Source organism: Chelmon rostratus, chromosome 12, assembly GCF_017976325.1.
Source record: "Chelmon rostratus isolate fCheRos1 chromosome 12, fCheRos1.pri, whole genome shotgun sequence".
NCBI classification, from domain to species: domain Eukaryota; kingdom Metazoa; phylum Chordata; class Actinopteri; order Chaetodontiformes; family Chaetodontidae; genus Chelmon; species Chelmon rostratus.
Genome location: NC_055669.1, coordinates 25112344 through 25134177, shown reverse-complemented (window position 1 = coordinate 25134177; position 21834 = coordinate 25112344). Strand labels below are relative to the sequence as shown.

The window sequence follows — 21834 nt, the reverse complement described above, 5'->3', positions numbered from 1 at the left end:
TGAGAGGAGCGGTTATTTAAACCTGAGCGTTTCTTGGTTTGTGACTAACACTTGTATTTGTTTTTGTGTCTTTTATTGCCTCACGCAGGTTAGAGCTGATCTGTTTTGCATTACAGTCAATCGTGAGTGAGGACGAGTCTGAGCGCCTGAAAGCAACAGAGTTTGTTTTCTTTCTTTTTTTTTTGTGATGTACAGGTCACATTGAATTCTTGTGGTTTGTTAGACAGACCACACACAGTCAGTGGTTTTTGTGTTGCAGTCTGAAAGTCTCTCGTTAACAAGAATACATGCCTGAAGGCTGCAAGAGTCGGGATGTGTGATCTGAGGAGCGAATGTGATGAAATCGCTGCCTTCAGGGACTCTCTTTCACTGTCATGAGATCACAAGGAAATGGGACAGTAGAGTATCCTGAGGAGTTGAACCTGCGGCGATGAGAAACACAATAAGAATAATATTACGTATATATGATGAGATATCATATCATGTCAACATAGCAAGATTAGAGCAGTCAGGCATGTGTTCGCGGAGAGAGCTCCGGAGGTCCTGACGCCCCGGGTCCAGGCTCGGCCCTGATCGCGTGGACAGCAGGTTGCAGCCTGATGAATGAGAGCAGTGGTAGCCAGAGGAGCCACTGGTGTCTGGACTCACAATGTGAGGAGGTTCAGACAAACAATGATAAGTTTGTTCTGAGGATGGTCAGGAGAAAAGAGCCCGATAATCACACTGAGTTTCCATTTCATTCGATTTCATGATTCAGTCTGATGTTCAAACCATCCGATTTCTTTTTGTTCTTTTGTTATGTTTCAGTTGTGACTTACCAAACAGCCCAGCCGTCCTCACTGACACTCATTTTGTCAGTAGTTGCAGAGGTTTCAGGTAATGAGCTGAAGTGTTGGACAGGTGTAAACTTCAACCTTTTGTTGTCTGTGAGTGAAAAATCAGGCCTTCACCGAAACGGTTCATTTCTTTGGAAACATGAAGGTTTGTGCCGCGTTTTTACAGCAACTCATCCGACAGTTGTTGAGATATTTCGCTCTGGACCCAAGTATTGCACCAACAGACCCGCATCTCTAAAGTCAGTCTGCCAGGGAGCTGAAAAGTTCAGATTTACATTTTGAATTAGTGACTAATTGACTTGATAAGTTTTAATATTTCTTGATCTTCTTTAAGTTTTGGTGAGATATTTCACTTTTTTTTCCAGCGAGCAAGTTCTCAATTCTTAAGAAGACTCCGAACCAGATGAATAACGTGTGTAGACACTTTATTCTCTTTCAGTGCGTTTCACTTTTTGTCTCAGTCTCCCGTCCCTGCAGAAGCTCTTTCACTCTTTAACACAGTCTGCAGCTCTGCTCCTCGGTACAAAAGGCCTGGGTGAGGTCCAGAGCTATGAGGGCAGTTTGTCCAACGCACTCAGTCGCTGCACTGAAGACTCCCTCCTTCCTGCCTGTGGGGGGTTTACCTTGGGTGGCAGCAGCATGTGGAGAGCCAGGGATTAGTACAAAGGCAGGGTGCTGCTTAGCTGTGTGTGTGTGTGTGTGTGTGTGTGTGTGTGTGTGTGTGTGTGTGTGTGTGTGTGTGTGTGTGTGTCCTAGTTTGGATCGGTTGGCATTCAGCCAGAGGTCTTTTAAATGAGTTACATTTAGCAAGCCCTTTCAGATTTGGCCGTCACTGTAGTCTAAGCTATTTAAATGAGTTACACACACCAAGCCCTTTAAAGTAAGAGCCAATCCCTTTAAGAAAGTTTGACCCACCGCAGGAAAGAGCCACTGGAGAGATCTGGAGTTGTGTTTAATTTACCGTTTCTCTTCAGCTGGAATGAAGACCCCAAAAAACGGAGCCCAGTTCAACTCGTGAACTGGTAATAAATTAATGCTGCAGTGAGCATCAGGAGAAATTCAGAGCAACGTGTCATGGTAAGGCTAAACGGTAAAACACAAAGGACATAAACATGTCATATGAATACAAAGAAGAAATTTGTTAAAACTTATAAACAACCTTAAAACATTCAATTATGAGTAAAAACAAAAAATCTAACTTTGCTTCTCCTTTGCTGGTTTTGCAAAAGTCAAAATGAAGTGTGATTATAAATGCACGAGGATGCACGAACTTTAAAGCTGTAGCGTTCGAGTTTTGGCCACTAGGGGGCAGAAAAACATGAAAACAAGCTGGCGGACAAACAGCGAAGTTCTTCCTCTACAAATGGAGCGAAAGCCTTCTGACTTTTTGTTGGAGGTTGGCAGTGAAAGGATGTGAAGCAGGGGCCGCTTCCAAGATATTTGTCTTGTTCATTGAGGGGGTGCTCTCAGTTTAGAGGAACAGAAGCACAACTGCTTGTGTCATATAAAAGCTACCAATCATTTCCTCTGTGCCCTCAGTTGTTCTGAGGTGTCATAATTAAAGTGGCACCGGCATGCTGACGTTTAAAAAGGCTTCAAACAGCATCTTTCAAAGAGGCTAATGACCTGAACCATCTCTGACTTGATTTTCTCACGTGGAGCCTCTGAGCTGCTGCAACCCCCCCATTCATAACATCTGTCCACATGTGTAACATGGTCACGTCTCGAGCTGTAGCCAGACACCCTGAGAGTTTACATTATCTCCAGCCCTGTTTTCTGTCCATCAGGAATGTGCCGCGACTTGACGGATATGACTGATCACACCACACGGCTGATGCATGACATTCAAGTTCAGCTTTATTTATAAAACGCAGCTAAAGCAGACCGTGTTCCTCGAAGCGCCGTCCAAAGGACAAATGATGAGGATTAATGTATTTCCCGGTCAGATGCAGTTACATGTTTTCAGCACCAGTTACACATAAATTAATTTTAAATCTGACCAAACATACCAGTACGATTTCAAAATAAGTACTGACTGCGTTCATCTTTGTCAAACATGCATGATATCCCTTTTTTCAGCATAAAAATCAGCCTGATTTCTCACTTTGTCAGTTTAACAAAGTCTAAAGCTGCCAGGAACCCAAAAATACAAAAAAAAAGGTGCCTGTAAAAATATACAAAACACTGTTGATTCACATGTGGTGATTTTAATCCCAACTCATCTTTGTGCATTGTTCATTGAAGGTCTGCGTCCCGTCTGCAGGGGGTTAATTCTGCCTGCTTTGAACGTTAAGACTGAAAGACTGTAAGAATCTAAAGGTGGATGTTCAAATCTCCATGATGATTGAAATCTAATCTGCCCACTGAACAGTAGATGTTTTTTTTGTTTTTTTTGTTCTGTCATAATACAGATTTTTATGAAGGAACTTGGTTTTAGAATGAACTCCATTCAAGATTTTTTATTGTTTATTGTCATCTAATGATCTCCAACTGGCTTTAAGGCTGAAATCTCTCACTTAAGTGGAAAGGAAACAGGGAACATTTCTGCTTTATTAGATTAGTTTCCAGTGGTGAGAGACAGAGATAGAGGAAAGACTGGGGGTGTTTTTCACAGTGGCGTGACTGTTTGGTATGTACCTCAGGCCTCTGAACCACTATAACGCCCCAGGAGGAGGACATGCTGTAATGTGGTCCACCCATATGCTGCTCGCTGCCTCTTTTCCAGCAGAATTCCCTCAGTCAGTTCATGTAACAGGCACATTTAGTTTATGAAACAAAAAAAATGTGCTCAAAGAATGAGACATTTAAGAAATATTTGACTACATTAATTGACTAATTATTTCAGATCTAAATCCAGATTCCATTGAACTTGAATAAAATGTCACACCATCATCATACATTGGTTTGCATGGAGGAAATTCCTGTCATTCCCCTGGGTTGGTCCAACGCTCGTGGACCCTCAGACTGAATGTGAATGTTGTGTTTTCCTGTCTGTGGTCTGCACCGACGTTCTCGCTGTGCACCTCTCAGACTTCACCTGTCAATCAAACAGTTTGAGTTTTAGCTGCTTCCTCTTCTGCTCTCCGCTTCCCTTTGTTGTACTTTGATGCCTCTTTGTAAGCGAACTAGAAAAAGAAGTCATCACTTTCTGCTTTTCAGTTTACTTCATCTGTGAAAAGCCCTCGCTGTGATTTCCCCTGTGAGGAGCCACCCAGACATTATCCCAATGACGAGTTTTGTCCGAAAATGACGTGAAACGTAACGCTCATTTTTTAAAACGAGTGCCTGCATTCTGTTGAAACTTTCAGAGAAGCTGTGGCACAGGTCGTCTGTGCAGGTACATTATTACGAACCATACGTACGTTCATTGTTAGGTGGCGACCTCTAGTGGCCGCAAAGGAGGAAGTCAGGTGACGTAGTATAAAGGGCAAGAAAGTCCACACATTGAAGAAGGTTGGGTGGATGGATGGCCAAACAAACACAGGACTTTCGCCCTTAAACTCCACCAAACTGTGATGAGGAAGGTGCAGGCGATGATGGTCGGTACGCCTGGCGCTTGTTCTCAGGGAAGGTGATAAATGTCACACCACTTTTGGCCATTAACTAAAACTTGTTGTGCGTTTAGAGTTTTTTTTTTATGTCATTCAGTTCATGACAGTAAGAAATCTTTGTCTGTTTTTCTTGTTTTCAGAGTTACATCATGTGTTAATATAGTTGTTTGTATAGATTAATTTTAGAAAGGCTGCACTGAAATATGGTCAGAAGTATTAGAAACTATGACTAAATGGTTTGTGATAAATGGATAAAAACATGAAGAAACCCTGCTGGTATCCTCCTTTAAAAAGAGGCTTTTCATTGGTTTTATCAAACCTTTATTCATACAAAGAAAGTGGACAGAGCTTTTGTTGTAGCTGCTGTTTGTGTTTATGGGCGCAGCACGTCGTCTGAAGGTCTTGGAGTGTTTGGCTCTGCTGTGAAGAGTCCTGTTTGCGTTGATTAATGTGTTTTTGGGGGACTAATGTAATGCTCTGCGTGTCAGTGTAATGAGTTTACAGGTTAATAATTAACGTGGCCAGCCTGAACCTCACTCAGCGGGGCCGCGGGTTACCAGGTTCATGTTTAATGTCACTTTGTGAGGGCTTCCCTCGAGCATCGTGCTGCGCTCTCCCTGTTATCTGCTGCTGGCTGCAAACATGTGACGCAGCTGCCGTTTATTCGTGGTGATTTTTTATTTTGACATTCGTTTTCTACATCAGTTTTCCGTGTTGCATTTAATGGCCCTCTGGTGCCTGACAGTTAAACACAAACACCAGGTCGTTCAAGAAGAAACGTTCATTTCTGTGCCTTAGAAATATATTCAATATTTGCTTATTCAAGTGAAGAATATGACCTGCAGGTTCTTCCTTCGCCTTCAGTTACAGCTGCTAATAGAAAAGGTTAATGCAGCAGTGACTGCCCCAGGCGACCAGAACAAGCTGTAAACATTAGGTAGAGTTAATATGGCTAAATGTTAGGAAGCAGTAGCCTGTTTACACGTCCAGCAAACACGACATTAGCATTAGCATGTCCTCTATGTTTGACTCCTGAACTAAAACAGATACAGATCATTCCTAATGTAGAGTAGAGTAAGATGTTTGTTGTTGTTGTTGTTGTTGTTGTTGTTGTTGTTGTTGTGTGTGTGTGTTTGTTTGTTTGTTTGTTTGTTTGTTTGTTTGTTTGTTTTTGTGTGTGTGTGTGTGTGTGTGTGTGTGTGTGTGTGTGTGTGTGTGTGTGTGTGTGTGTGTGTTGTTGCATCCTTTATTTCAGTCAGAGGCAGGAATCAGTAAATGACAGTGATGACGGTCAGCACACAGCTAATTAGCCCTATCCAGTGCGCCATCTAGTGGTTGAATTTTGGAATATTTCCCATGATGCCATCAGCTGTGTGTGTGACCCAGTTTGTTGTGAGTACACATGACCTGGAGCACAAACAACCTGCAGACAGAGATTCTTCTTAAGTTAAGACTCGCTCCCACACAGTTTTCAGATGTTTTGACCAGCTGAGGTCAGACTTGTGTCACAGTTTCTCTGCTCCAATCAGGAGTCTAAAGAGATGCTGGAGGCTGCAAACCAGGGCTCAAACATCAGTTATTTCTGAGAAGCAATAAGATGTTGATTCTGAAAATACAACTCAAGCACTTTTCAGCCTATATACATCCATTACTCCAAAACAGACTGGACTCTGAGTAAAACGTAAATAAAAACAGAATCAGTCATTTACAGATGAAGTCTTCCTGAGTCCAGGTATTAATCTCTTTATCCAATCACGTGTTCACAAAGTGTTGACCCTTGTATGAATCAACCTTTCCAGGATGATTCAGACCCAATCCTGATACTATCACCTGTTACCAATCAGCCTGTTTACCTGTGGAATGATCCAAACAGGTGTTTTTGGAGCGTTCCACTTCGTTCCCAGTCTTTAGTTGCTCCTGTCACAACCAGTTTGAAACGTGTTGCTGCATCAGATTCAGAATAAGCAGATATTTACAGAAACCAATGAAGCTGATGATGTCAAACATTAAATATATTGACTTATCACATTGTTTTAGTTGTGTTTTACACGTTTGTTTCTGGAATCAGGATTGAAGCTGAATTTATATCAGCGGTCAACATCCTAAAACATTTTAAACACATAGTAACTACATTTGCTTCAATAATATTACCACTGCTAGTAGTACTACTAGTACAAGTAATGCTACTGGTGTTACTGCTTGAGCTGCTTCTGCTTCCCCCAGCAGAAAATACTAATGCATCAATAATCATGAAAATTAAGATCATCAATTTCAGGAACAAGAGGAAAAGGATTGAAAAATGATATGAAAAAGGAATAAAGATGTTGTGATTCTTCATTACTCTCCTCTCACCACTCTGCAGGGAGGTCAGTGCCTTGCTCAAGGGCACTTCAGAAGATTGGTAGTCTCACCACTCATGTGCTTTTCCCCCCTCAGTGGAGAGAGTGGCGCTGGGAAAACAGAAAGCACCAAGTTGATCCTGAAGTTCCTGTCGTGCATGAGCCAGCACTCCCTGGAGGTCTCGTCCAGAGACAGGACGTCTCACGTGGAGGAGGCGCTGCTGGAGAGCAGGTAAATAAACACAACGCTTTCTATTTTAGATGGCAGAAGAACAGTTAAATCACCGCCCGGTTAATGAGCCTGCCCGCTCTTCACTCCGCAGTCCAATCATGGAGGCGTTTGGAAACGCCAAGACAGTCTACAACAACAACTCCAGCCGCTTCGGGAAGTTTGTCCAGCTGCATTTCAGCCAGAAGGGCAACATCCAGGGAGGCAGAATCATTGACTGTATCCTTTGAATCCCATCAGTGTGAAGTGGCTGCCACTTCCTTTCCACTGCATATTTCCCACTTTGGCTTAACACACAGGAAGGAAGTACTTGAAGTACTTGTAAGTGTAAAGGTATGCAGAAGGCCATGGACCAGGTGGAGCCACTGCTTTCCATTCATTTTTTTCTATGAGAATTCTGAATCTTTTATGGAAAGCTTGAGGATCGCAGGCGGCGAGACACTGTAGAGGGCAAAATAAGAATATTTATTACTGTTTTATTTTGCTGCTTCTTTCTAATCATTAGCAAACAAAGTGGAACAGCTGTGACAGCAAGACGTAAACTGCATTCGGCTGCACAATATTTTAAGCATTTTTTGATGGTATCAGTCATAATAATTTAATTTCCAATCTGTTGTGCTCATGTGAATGAAATTTCTACATGCACAATCCAGATGTTCAACTGGGAACATCAGAGGCCTAGCTAACTAGCTTGTTGAGCTTGTAGCTGAGATGGCTAGTATGAACTCGGTGTGGGCTAACTAGCTGGCAAATGCAGTGTGTGCAGTGATGTTTGTTTGCAGAGCGTAAACTCTCCATCCGTTTTGTGCCTTGACCGACACTTTTCTGACCTCAGACCTCTTAGAAAAGGTGAGCATCCTTCCTCCTTTCCAACCTGTTGCATTTGAGTTCCTTTAAAGTGACACTTCATCAAAATCGTCAGAACTCTTATAGGCAGGTCATGTTTAAGGTTTCATCCTTCTCAATGGTGAACCATTAAAAACTGCTCAAACCACTTCTGCAGCTCTTCTAATCTGCCTGCATGTTTGTTCCAAACACTTCTCAACGTCCGATTAAAGACAGAGCTGAAGCTTTAAGGAAGGAGACACAGAAACAAGGCGTTAGGCTGTAAGAGTCGTCTGAATGACCACAGCGTCTGTGAAGGATGAAACTGCAAATGTTAGATCAGTGCTTGATGCTCAAAGTATATATTCTGATTGGAGTGCCACTCTAAGTCTGCGCTCGTGTTCGTGTTGATCCAAATATGAGTTCTTGATAGCAGTGCTTGTCTTTGCCTACAGAACCGAGTGGTCCGGCAGAACCCAGGGGAGAGAAACTACCACATCTTCTACGCCCTGTTAGCAGGAACCAACAGCCAGCAGAGAGGTAAGCCTAAATACAGAGAAATACTATAAAAAGGCCTTTTTCTGTTGTAATGGCAGACTTTACAGCTGTAACACGATGCATACAGGAGAGAGGAACAGTGTAAAGATAATAAAACAGTCATGTGACGTATCATTTGGCTGCAAAATCACTCTGTGCACTTGTATTTGTGCTTGTCTGTGTCGCTGCAGAGGCGTTCGGGTTGACCCACCCTGACAGCTACCATTACCTGAGACAGTCCGGCTACCTCGCGGACAAGACAATCAATGACAACGGCACTTTCCAGGATGTTCTGGTACGCAGCACACAGCTGACTTTACCACTGAAACATTTCCCTGTGCAGTCATACAAACTCTTCACTCATGTAAGGCTGCAAGTAACAGTTACAGAACAGAAATATCAGTCTAGAGATTACTTTTTGATTCATTGTTGATTTGATTCAATTTCCATACATTCACTTACATTTAAATGTGCAAACTGTACATGTCTGTGTTATATTTCTGTATGGGACTCATTCATTCGCTTCTTCATAACCCTAAGTAAGAAAGTTGAAAAGTGAAACCGCTGCTGCCAAACCCAAACCAACAGACATGTAACTTCAAGTCAGTCCAAACCTCTAAAATACCCCAAACGACCAATCAGCTGCTGAAGACAGATGTGACTAATGCAGCTTTCACAGATATTCTCAGTCTGGACCCAAAAGAAACGAAATCAGCCTGTGAGGAATGAACCTCGCAGGCCGAACGCCTGCAGCGAGAACACGAAGCTGCGACTTGAGGTTTTCTTCAGCTTCTTCTGTGTGTTTGTGTTTCCCAGAATTCCATGCGAACGATGCAGTTCACAGAGGAGAACATCGGGGAGATCCTGCGCCTCCTGGCCGGGATCCTCCACGCCGGGAACATCGAGTTCATGACGGCCGGAGGAGCCCAGGTCTCCTCCAAATCAGGTGGGAGAGTTTATCCTCACCTCCCTCTGTCCTTACTGCTTTCAATGTTTTCCAGCGTCCAGCAGCAGTATCAATTATTTGTCCAATGTTTACGTTCACCTGACGAGGACCTCTAGTGGTCATGTGAGTTATGACGGGTGTGTGTGAGGAGCAAACGTATGTTTAAGCTGAGTGACTTTGTTAATAGCAGCAGAAAAATAAAGTTGTTCAATTCATTCATTCATTCTGTTTTTACACAGTTAATCACGTGTGTGCTATTTTTTCTTTCCTTTCTTTTGAGGTAAAAAACACAAATATTGTTAAAGAAAAAAAGAAGAAGCATTTTTCTAGTGCACTCTGCAAACTATTAAACTCATACTACTGAAATACTTAATGCAATTTTTAAAAAACATGATTGGGTAAAAAAAAGCATGCGAGTTAGACACCACCCGGCCAAACAGCAGTTTACTTTATTAGAAATATAACTGAAGTATAGAAAAGTCTTCTGTTTGTGCTTAATCTAAAGTATGTTTGACAGAAACTTTTAAAAAGTGCACTTCTAAACAGACGTCATTAGGTTCTACTAATGTATTAAAAATGAATAAACTCATCCTGCAGCACTTAAAGTGGTTTTTCAAAGTACCTATAAAAAGTATACTTTATTGTAAGTGTATTATAAATTGTACTATTAAAATGTGGGCTAAATTACAAATATTTAGAATGAACCGACCAGCTTTCCTGCCTAAACCTTAATGTAAACCTTAACCAGAGAGCCGGCGGATCAGAAAACGTCAGGATCATTTGTGGAACTTTAATTTGTGACCTTTTTTTTTAAGGAAATGACAAACTTTTTGGAAGGCAGTGAAAAAATGACTTCCTGTGTTTTGTCCTTTTAGTTTGTGGAAATCTCTCATTTGGCCTTTAAGATCACTTTATCACCAGACTGAACCAATGCAACTGTGTTTGATTCAAGATTCAAAGATCACACTCGAACAGGTGGTGACAGCAGTTATTGATCACGGTGTCATGAGCACGTGATCACTGGTTTGCTGGATGATTGAGACGAAGGATGATGCTGAAAAACATCAGTGATCAGCAGAACTCTCCTGCTCAAATCAATAAATCAGAGCTGAAAGCAGGATGTTACAAGAAGACACCTTTAACTAACGTTTTAAGTTTTAAAATAAAGATATTGGTCCAGACATCCCTGAAATCTCTGACGATGAGGTTTGTGCGTTCCTTTGATCAGCAGCTCTCAGCCGGACGTCCGACCTCCTGGGGCTGAACTCAGATCAGTTGGCCGAGGTCCTGACCCATCGGTCTATGATCCTCAGGGGCGAGGAGATCTGCACACCGCTCACTGTGGAACAGGTCAGTAAAAACCAATAACTGGGCTGGATTTAACCTTTTTTTTATAAGACAACTGTTTAATGGAATAGAACTATAGTCTTTGAAATACTTGTGAAGTAGTAGTTAGTAGTATATAAGTAGTTATATATAATCTGACTGCATAAAAACACTCACATCTGCATTAATCAATCAATCAATCAATATCAAGCCTCAGAGAAGGCCAGCAGGCAACATGTGAAAGACATGATACCACAGCAGCAGTCACACTGACACAAATCGACCAGCAATACAGGTGAAATTCCCATAGTTCAGCTCCACAGCCCCGCCCGTTAGAAACGTGCAGATGACGTCAGCGGGGTTATTCTCTGTACGTTTTCACACCTGGTGCCGTTTGATGAGAGAAGAGTTAAAGTAATGACTGCGTCCACTGTCCGTTAGTTTGGCACCTGTTTTTTGATTAACTGATGAATCGTAAAGTCTAAAAAGGTCAGAAGACGATGGAGAAATCCTCCTGTGAAGTTCCTACAGACCGCAGGGATTTCTGTTTAATGTGACCAACAGTGCAAAACCAAAATATAACATAAAAACTAAGAAACAGCAAATCTGAGAGGCTGGAACCAGGGACCAGGGTCAGAGTGACCAGATAAAAACCCACAAATAAGAATGACAATCAATGAATAAAGGCACGAGAATCAATAATTGTGGATAATTTTAAAGATACTATAAACGTATTCCACAGAAAACTCGTGACCAAGAAAAAGTTCGGCCACTCATTTCAACCTTTTATTCAGTTTGTTTTTTAAAACTAACCCTTTGTTTGAGGCGCTAAGATGAAATGACCTCAGAACCAGAAGTAATCTTTATAAACGTTTTGAACTAACATTTCTTTACTGTACCTGACGAACGCCGAAGTTTGAATACGTAGGAGCGTTTTAATTGTTTTTAGTATTTAAACAAATGCACCACGAACCTTTGTCCCGTCGGTGCGGTGCTACTTTTCTGCTTTGTTTAGAGAAAACTCATCTAATTTGTGGGTTGTGGGTGCAGTAAAAAATATCTTTTCACGCTTAGAAAGTTAAAGATCAGCTCTTATTTTTGAAATAATGTAAATAATGTGAAGCTTTTGAAGAAAGGCAGAATATGAAACTGAATCTTAACATATTCAACTCCACCTCAGCCATTATTAAAGAGGTGTTAAAGATGTGTGGCTTCACTAAACAGAGTATTTACATGCATTTTCTTTGTATGCTTAACTATATATTTTTTAATTCTAAAGTAATTTTCTATGAAAACTTTGTGAAACAAATCACGTATGGCTCTCTGAAAACCGACTGTGCCTCACCTTCAAACCGCCGGTTTCCCCCGGCTCCTCTGCAGGCCGTGGACTCCAGAGACTCCATGGCCATGGCACTTTATTCCCAGTGTTTCAACTGGATCATCCGCAAGCTCAACAACCGCATCAGGGGCAGAGAAGACTTCAAGTCCATCAGCATCCTGGACATCTTTGGATTTGAGAACTTCGAGGTGTGTTTGGACGAGTGGAAGTATTCACCGCTTTCAGCACTGTTAAACACACACTGTATTCACGAAACATATAAAGTAAAACCAAAAAAAGCTGATAATTGAGAAGAGAATGAACACTCAGAGCTTTTTAGCTGCGTTTGATGTGAACTGTTCATTCAAGGACAAAAAGGTTTATTAGATTCAACTGAAAAAATGGATTCCAATCCCCCGTCCTTCGTCTGTTAATCATTTTTAATTGTTAATCAAGAAGTCAGTAAATACACCTCAGGGAGTCCTTGTTTTTCAGTTCATTAACTCTCCATCTGTGCTTTCTGCATCTAATGTCTGCTTAATTTTGTTCCCCACAGGTCAATCGCTTCGAGCAGTTCAACATTAACTATGCAAACGAGAAGCTTCAGGAATATTTTAACAAGCACATTTTCTCCTTGGAGCAACTTGAATACAACAAGTAGGTGGAGGTTGTTGACTCAGGGTGGATCGGTTCGTCTGGTGTTTCTCTGCACAGTCTAACTGAATTTATACGCTATCAGCTGTTAGCCCACAAAGGGCTGTTTAAGGTTTCCAGGCTGCAGGCAAACTGTGTTTCATATACATTCTCATTTTGTGCTTTGTGGGCTTTTAAATTTAATATTTCCCCCCAAAATAATCAGTATAGGTCAAACATAACACCTAATAGATGCAGAAACCAGGCTACTCTCTGCTTTTGGACAATTAATTGGAGCAAAGTAGGTCACTTTAGCTGAAGCTAAGGCTAGCCGTCGCTAGCCCACGAGCTAACACTTTGGATTTGTGGTAGTAACAATGTCAAACCACATTAAAGGGATCATTCATGCTAGCTGTGGGTTGCTTCATGCCTTTGTCAAGTTTTAAAACAGTGAAGGTGTTTATTGTCTCGCATAAAATAAATATTTCCAACTGAACATGTTGTAATTTAAATAAGTTTCAGTTTCGGGTGGTGTTAGAAGGCTGTTTGGCCCTCAGTCTCTGCTTTGCTTTGGCTAAGCTAGCATGGAAAATCAGGACCTGCAGACTGTCTGCCAAGAACTGTGATTTCATATGTATACCAAACATCATTTCAAGTCTACTCCCAGAGCAAAGCCCGCACCGTCTGGTGAGCTCATCGGTCTGAAGGCGGTCCAGTTTTGTCTGCAGACCCCGAAACTCTATTGGCTGTTTGTCTTCTTGGTTTGATGTTTTTCGATAACACAGTACGAGGACATTATGCCGTTAGCTGGATTTTCCTACCACACATGAAGGTTTTCCCTAAAAACATTGTCCAGGTTGAGATGAAATATTATCCCTCTCTGCTGCAGAGCTCCATTTACTCATTTGCTGCTGTAAAATGTCTCTGAACCTATCGTTTCTGCTTTCTGGCTGCTTCCTGCAGAGAGGGCCTGGTCTGGGTTGACATCAACTGGATCGACAACGGAGAGTGTCTGGATCTGATCGAGAAGGTACGTCAAGAAGATCTGGAAAGTTAAGCACAGGAGGATGTAAGATGATGCTGTTGGTTTAAAGTATTTCTAGAAAGTGGTTGCAGGTAAGATAAATAATGAGGTGATGATGATTTTGAGGTACTTGCAGGATGTACTGGACGTGATATTCCTTCTAATATTTACCATAAAGCAAAGTTTTTGGATGTGTTTTATAACAAGAGGGAACAGAAAATATATATACATAAAAGATGCTGATTTTAAGATTAAAAAATAACTGAGATCAGAAGTCAAGAGCAGGGTGATCATGATGATGAGGAACTCTCTGTGTTTCCATAGAAACTGGGGCTCCTGGCACTGATGAATGAGGAGAGTCACTTCCCCAAAGCCACAGATGACACCTTACTGGAGAAACTCCACAGCCAGCACTCAGTACGACCTTTTCACCATCTAATCAATAACCGATGTCCGGACGAAATTTGGTCCGACAGCTTTTTTTATAATGACCATGGACCAAAAAAATAATGTCACTGTTTGAGTGAATGCTCCGAGCTGCATTTTTCTGCCCAATTAACATCAGACAGAACATAAGAATTAAGATGCATCTGAAAAAACGGCAATGAACGTATTACGACTATCAAGACTTTTGGAAGTCATATCAGCCCAAGTAGCAGTAAATGAATCAAGGCATCAGCATTTGAATATTTCTTTATTATTTTAATTGAGAAATTCTGATTTTGTCATTTAAGAGGTCTTGAAAAACTGCCTCAGCTCCAGGAAACCAGTCAGATTATTTCAGCGACTCATTCATCATTATTGCATCAATGAAATAAACTCGTCTTTTTCAGTAGTAGCAGCTTTAAAAATATGGCATGGGGGTGGGTATGTCACTTTGTTATCACAGCAAAGCTTGAGAAATTATGACATATGATAATTGATAATAATCATCAATTGTTTTACCTGTAAATAATGCTACAAACCATTAGATAAAAGGCCTCGGGATTTACAGAAGTCCATATTTGTCAAAAGTAATGAAGTGTTTTCCTTCCTCTGCTGCAGAAAAACCCTTTCTATGTGAAGCCACGTGTTGCTGTGCATTACTTTGGAGTCAGGCACTATGCAGGAGAGGTAAGACCCTGAAATCTGTGCTCCTGTTTTAGTAAAGATAATAAAGAAAAGCATAACAGATATGACCTGTTCTTCTTCTGTCTTCTTTGTTTGTTACCATTTTTTTTTTTTTTTTTGTAAAAACTGATCAGTTTAAACTGAACAGCCGCAGAGGAAAACTCATGTCCAGGTGCTGCTCCTCTTTTCTTTGCTCCCATAAAACTCCCTGACGCCCCCTTGTGGTTTGTTGCAGGTGGTGTACGATGTGAGAGGCATGCTGGAGAAGAACAGAGACACTTTCAGAGACGACATCCTCAACCTGCTGAGGGAGAGCAGGTAGGCTGCAGCATTTCCAGCTTCTCTTTATCATTCACATATAAAACAGAGTGTTTTGCTAAGTGACGTGTTGGTCTGCGTCTTTTTCTCAGTCTCTCAGTCAGACCAAGAATTCAAACTTAAAACCTGTAAATCGTGACACAGTTAATTATGTTAATTATGATTCGAGTCTGCGAGTGTCCTCTGCACAGTTCTGCAGTCCCACATGGTAAAATCTGTTCATTGTTTGCAGTCTGCACCTTTTTCAAAGCTCTTTTTGTCAAACAATAATCAAAATTGAAAAGTAGAAAGGATTTCATTTCTTTGTTGGACGCACAAGTTTGATTTTTTTTACTACACTTCCAGAAATATGGTAATAACCAGACTTGACTATCACATTGATTGAAATGTTTGTTCACTTTATTTTCTGATATGAGTGTTTTGGAATGCATGAAAGTTTAAGTTATCATTGGAGTAACGGTGCATTATCAGTCAAGCTTGGGTAACAGCTATTTTACATATATATCTACTGCATTTATTTATATATATATATACTACACTTACTGTTTAGTTTTGACACCTTACTTGTGCTGTGCTCTGCTGCATCCATGTTTGTTTTCCACTTCATTTGATTTCATGTTTAGACATATTTCTCAGCATGTCTGTTCGGACTCTTTCTCTTTGTTTTGTCAGGCTGGACTTTGTCTACGATCTGTTTGAACACGTATTGAGCCGAAACAAACAGGACACTCTGAAGAGCAGCTCCAAGCACCGCCGGCCCACCGTCAGCTCGCAGTTCAAGGCAAGTCCCCGATAAACAGCGTGTTTACTGTAGAGTCTTCCTCTAAATACCATGAGGGACTACACAAACACAACAGAGCTCACTGATCTTTAGTCAGGTTACACAGGAATCCACATTATTTGTAGTTAACTAGTTCTGTCACTAGCAGTAGTGGTAGTAGCATTAGCAACAGCTGCTGCTGTAGTAGTAGTAGCAGCAGCAGTAGTACTGTAGTAGTACCAGTAACAGTAGTAGTGGTGGACTCAATAATGCCAGTGGTAGAAGTAGTATCTATTGTATTGTTAGTAGTAATCACAAGATGTGTAATCTTTGTAGAAGTTGCAGTCTCAACTTCACTACTTAGTTGTAGTAATTAGCAATAACGAGTAGTAATAGTGGTCGTAGCAGCTGTCGTAGTAGCAGCAGCCATTACTGCAGGAATTGTACAAGCAGCAGTAGATGTGATCTGTATAGTAGTAGAAGTTGTAGTACTTTAGAGAAATAACCGTTGTGGTAAGTAGTAGAATTACAAGTTATTGCAGTTTCAGTTGTAGTTGCAGTAACTCATGGCAACAACTTCCACAAATACTAGTGCTAGTAATAGTAGTAGTAGTAGTAGTAGTAGTAGTAGTAGTAGCATCAGTAGTAGTAGTAGTAGTTGTAGTAGTAGCATTAGTAGCATCAGTAGTAGTAGTAGTAGTAGTAGTAGTAGTAGTAGTAGTAGCATCAGTAGTAATAGTAGTAGTAGTAGTAGTAGTAGTAGTAGCATCAGTAGTAGTAGTAGTAGTTGTAGTAGTAGCATTAGTAGCATCAGTAGTAGTAGTAGTAGTTGTAGTAGTAGCATTAGTAGCATCAGTAGTAGTAGTAGTAGTAGCATTAGTAGCATCAGTAGTAGTAGTAGTAGTTGTAGTAGTAGCATTAGTAGCATCAGTAGTAATAGTAGTAGTAGTAGTAGTAGTAGCATCAGTAGTAGTAGTAGTAGTTGTAGTAGTAGCATTAGTAGCATCAGTAGTAGTAGTAGTAGTAGTAGTAGTAGTAGTAGTACTGGTATTAACAGAAGCGTTTGTTTTGTTGCAGGATTCTTTGCACTCCCTGATGGCCACGCTCAGCACTTCCAACCCGTATTTCATTCGATGCATCAAACCAAATACACACAAGGTGAGTGCTGATATAAGTATTCATGAACACACACAAACACACACACACACACACACACACACACACACACCATTTTGCCTTTAGCAAACATTAGCAGGTCAGGATGTCGGAGCACTGAAGTATCACCGAGTGTGTGTGAATCGTTTGTCATTTAATAATCACACAGTCCTCCCCCACCGACCAGCCGCAGACAGGAATGAGAAGTGTCTGGCCCTTTGGGTGCCCTTTGACCCCAGGTTGCCTAGCAACAGGCTGGAGTAGTGGAGAATGTGGGGATAATGTACACAAATGATATACAGGAAGGAGTGGTGGGATTCACGGCGTGCACAGTGACTCCCACCACTGACCGGTGATAATCCATATTCACAAAATATTGTATTTGATATCTGTTTATGAGTGATGTGTGGTGATCCTGTAACCAATCCCAGCTCAAAATATATCTCAGTTGTACCGTTTTTGTAGTAATGTAAAGCATTTCCCAACATTGTTCAACCATTATACTGAACTTTGGTTTTAGGTGCTGAAAAACTGGAGAAAAGTAGAACATTTGCAAGATACTGACTTTTTTCTTTTAATTGTATCTAAGCAGGATATTCCCTTTTAAGAGAGGCAAAATGGCAGCACAGTTTACAGGAAATAGAAAATAACACAAATAGAAATACAGTGACAGACAGGGAGACAGCATCGATGAGCAAAACAAGGCAAAAGTATAAAACTACAATGACAAATCTTACCAGGACGGGTTTGAAGTACAGAGAGATCATGGCTGGATTTTAAGGTGGCGTAAAGTGCAGTTCCTCTGATGGCCACTAGCTGGTTATATCAGGTCTTAAACTGTATTGACGTAAACAGGAAACCCCCAGTGTCTGTTTTTTTTTTTTTTTTAAAAACAAGTGAATGTTAAGAAGATCACTGTCATCTAATCTGGATTAAAATTAATCTCCTCGTTCGGTATTTCATGTTCTGATTGTGACTGGAAAGACGGCGTCCAAACATCGCCTCTCCACAGCCTGCGGCTCAAAACGAGGTTTGAAATCGGCCAAACTCCCCTGGCGGACCGCGTATTGACGAACTCATTGGCAGGACTATTCTTAGATCAGTAACTTATCCATAGCTGTCTGGCTGCCTCGTTGACTCATTAGCAACATTACTGCAGACGTCAGATGTGTCAAGTTTAAGGCGAAATCCGATCAGCACGGAATGGCTCATATTGACTGGTGATGTCAGTCAGTATTGATAGTTCCCATGCCTGGTCATCGGTGGTGGTTTACTTCCAGAGAATGTGTCTCTGCTAATGTGTTGTCTGGTAGAAACTAGGTGATATTTTAAGTAGCCTGTGAACATTTGTTGAGATTTTTCCCCGAGCACATGGTGTTTGTGATGAAGGCGTCGCTGTGAACGACACTGGACTGCTGCTGGGTTAAAGCATCTAATCAGCAGTTAATGATTACAACTGGTGATTATTTTTAGAATTTATTAATAATTTGCACTGACATCAACGAACCAAGGAAGTCCAACTAGAGAAGTGAGACCACTCCAGCCTGTGTCCAGTTGAGATCTGATCCAGGTTCATCTGATTTCATCGCAGCTTTGTGTTTGATTCAGGAAAGCATCGTCGAAAATCTTTTGTTTTTATTATAATTGGAAAAAGAGTTTTAGTTGAAAGAGATGTTCATTTTTACTTATTATTTAAACAGGAAGCCTGTTAAAATCCATTATCCTCTGTACAAGAGAGAGCTGCATAGAAATCAAACGATTTTTCCTACTAATTATCAGAAATTATAAACTTCTGAGAATGGAAGGATGCTCCTACCACCCTACACACACACACACACACACACTATTCACAATACATACAATACATTTTCGTCTGAAGTAGATAACAGACAGATACATAGATAAGATGCATAGATCTGTAGATACATAGATAAGATGCATAGATCTGTAGATACATAGATAAGACACACACAGTGGGTATCTTTAGTGTCCTCTGAGAGACCAGCTGGACAGCCAGCGTGTTTTTACGAGGCGAAACACGACCGTCTGGACTCTGATCGAATGTTAAACAAGGCTGGAGGATGACTTTTGAATGGGGTTTAATGTAGTGAGGGAGGGAGGTGGGGGGCTGCCCCAGGGGAAACAAGGGTCAGGGCGAAGCGGCACGTGGCCCCTTAAAGCCCGTGAGAGGCGTCCCTGTCATCTGCCTGCTTGACTCTGAGCAGGTGTCAGAGGGGAGGAGGGCGCAGAGATGATGCTGTGAGAGAGAAATGGTAGAATTAAACACCAAAGCCGAACACTGGACTGGACTGGACTGGACTGGACTGGACTGGTCCGCCTCAGAAACCTGCAGAACCACTTCCCACCTGCAGCTGTGCTGTTTTGTTTTTGGACATATTCAGAGCGAGGTAAACGCACTGAGACACTGACTGACCAACAGCTGTTTAGGGTGCAGTGATGTAACGGTGTTGAAAACGCCTGCAGGGTCATGGGACTCCTGCAGATGGTAAGTGGACTCTCTGTGGAAATATCAATATATTGACCGAATGCAGAATAGTGTGGACAGACTGTTGGCTGTAAATAAAACGAGGACAAACAAACACACACACGTTTGTGCATGTGCCAAAGACACAGGAGTCTTACAGAAAGTTCAGGGACTGTAGCAGCAGTGTTTCTGTAACTGCACATCTGTAATGCTGGTTTTTTCAAGTCTGGTCTTACTGTCACAGCTGTGGCTATTCTGACTCTGGATCATCTGAACTTTGATCACGTCACCTCCATTATAGAGATCAGAGAAGTGCAGAAACTCTGGACTAGAAACTGGATTAGATCAAATAAACCAAACCAAAGTAGTTGCTTGCAGTCTTTAGATTTCCCTTCATCAGTCTTTGTCTCCTGTTTAAAGTCTCATTTCTGTCAAGCAGATTTTGTATTTAAAGTTTTAAAAAACGCAAAAAAGATCAAAAATTCTAATTTCAGCTCACATACTCATAATAATCCAGATACATTAAATCAAGACTTTCTTTATCTTTTAAGTTTGTGTTTTGTGATTTTTACACTTTAGGTGTATTGTGAGCAGACAGAAGTATTCGATTCAGTTCGGATTAAAGGATGACGAGCAGGCAGCATTTATAGACATTTTCCTTTGTGTCTCTCAGGCATAACGACTCCAATTCAAACACACACACACACACACACACACACGTTCGCTCGCACACAAAAAGCTGTCATCCTCATCATCTACGCTCAACAAATGCAGTCGGCCATCACCACAGCAACCCTTCTTTTTGTGTGTGTGTGTGTGTGTGTGTGTGTGTTTGTGTGTGTGTGTGTGTGTTTTGACAGTAATAACAACGTACCGGAGGCTGATCTATTGCTTTTTGTTGTTGTGGTTGGCAGGACTGGACGTGTATTGACAGCACATTGTGTGTTTTTGTGTCTTTAGAACAAACTGCTTGCCATACAGTCACACACACACACACGTCTGTTTTTATCAGTTAAAACTCGCCCGTTCTCCTCAATCTGTCTGCAATAAGACGTCTTCACACTTTCAAATTGCAAGCAGTGCGTACGCCAAAGTCCAGCTTTGTATGCAGGTGATCCGCCAAGACTATCATTATCTTCTGTGGAGAACAGTTGCAATCAAAGTGCATAAAAAAATGTCATGTGGTGTAGTATAAAGGACAAGAAAGTCCACATCGGGTGGAGGTTAGGGTTGTCGGATGGTTCAAACGAAGACAGGACTCTCACCCAGGAGACCAATGTTTGAGTCTCATGTGAAACCAAACTTATAACTACCTATATCTAACTTAACTGAACTTAACTTATCTTAACCCAAACCATCAAAGTTGTTTTGTTGCTTGAATCCAACCAAACTGTGACTGTTTCACGTTTCATGTTAACTATGTGTTTATTACTGTTATCGTGATGACAAAGGTCAGCTGACCATGGATCTGTTCTGCACAGAGTTAATGGGAAGGTTTGCCGTATCACCTGCAAAATTGGACTTTGGTGTACGCGAAAGTGTGAAGTTGTGTTATTGGTGCACAGATTGAAGAGACCGGTTTGATTTATTCCAGGAATCTATGACATGTTCAGATAAATCAATGGCTCTGTCTGATTTCAGGTCAGGGTATGCTAATCTGAGCATGCTAGCAGTCCCTGTTCACATCACCAGTAGCTGGATCATATTTTACAACAGATACGTGTATAAAAACACACCTGAAGAAACTGAAATTTCACAGTTTGTTGTTCCTGTGCAAACCTCCAGGAGGAGTGACTGTGATGCAGCAAATCAACACAGATGACCAGCACGAAGACGTTTTCCCACACACATCCACTACAAAAGAAACAACTGTAAAACACTCAAATCTAACCATTTTGGAGCATCTTATCCAGTTATCCTGATACACCCATGAGCAAAACCAGACGTGGCAAATTCTGCAGAATTGAATTTCATGAAAATGGACTTTGGCAAGGACGTCTGGACCAGCAGTGTCCCATTGGATATGGTGATGTGGTTATAATCAATGCCACAGTGTTTACTGCAATACTTTTCAAAGTAATGCAAATGTATGAATTCGTTCCACTGTTCTGACACAAAAACTCAACATTTGTCAGTTTTTAATTGCATTTTGCTTGAATTGTAAAAACAGAATTTCATGAAATAAGAGACTGGATAGAGACCAGATATAAGAGAAAAACTTCATTCATGGAACTGTAATTATTCCAATTCTGTGCCCAAGACGTTCATTATAGAGCAAAATATAAGTACATAGTATACATACATACATAGTAAAATAGAACACACAGACATACCTGAATAAAATATAATAAATGTAAAAGTGGAGAAAGTTTAAAATAACAGGAGGTACAAAGTGCAGGTGATGAGGCTGCACATGATTTCCACGTTCCAACTTTTAGCTAA

The 21834-nt window shown here is 41.1% G+C and overlaps 1 protein-coding gene across 2 annotated transcripts in view; it reads left to right on the top strand.

The window, feature by feature from the left end:
• myo10 (myosin X) overlaps positions 1–21834 on the top strand; it is a 120340-nt gene that overhangs the window by 71357 nt on the left and 27149 nt on the right. Inside the window, exons 5-19 of one of the 2 annotated variants that reach the window (XM_041948486.1) lie at positions 6824–6958; positions 7050–7174; positions 7791–7804; positions 8236–8320; positions 8509–8612; positions 9134–9263; positions 10495–10613; positions 11970–12116; positions 12464–12564; positions 13504–13570; positions 13889–13981; positions 14609–14677; positions 14910–14992; positions 15665–15773; positions 16830–16910. In XM_041948486.1, coding sequence (XP_041804420.1) covers positions 6824–6958; positions 7050–7174; positions 7791–7804; positions 8236–8320; positions 8509–8612; positions 9134–9263; positions 10495–10613; positions 11970–12116; positions 12464–12564; positions 13504–13570; positions 13889–13981; positions 14609–14677; positions 14910–14992; positions 15665–15773; positions 16830–16910 — 1462 coding nt within the window. Of the gene's footprint in view, positions 1–6823; positions 6959–7049; positions 7175–7790; positions 7805–8235; positions 8321–8508; positions 8613–9133; positions 9264–10491; positions 10614–11969; positions 12117–12463; positions 12565–13503; positions 13571–13888; positions 13982–14608; positions 14678–14909; positions 14993–15664; positions 15774–16829; positions 16911–21834 lie in introns of both variants that reach the window. The other variant, XM_041948485.1, reaches the window with a different exon arrangement.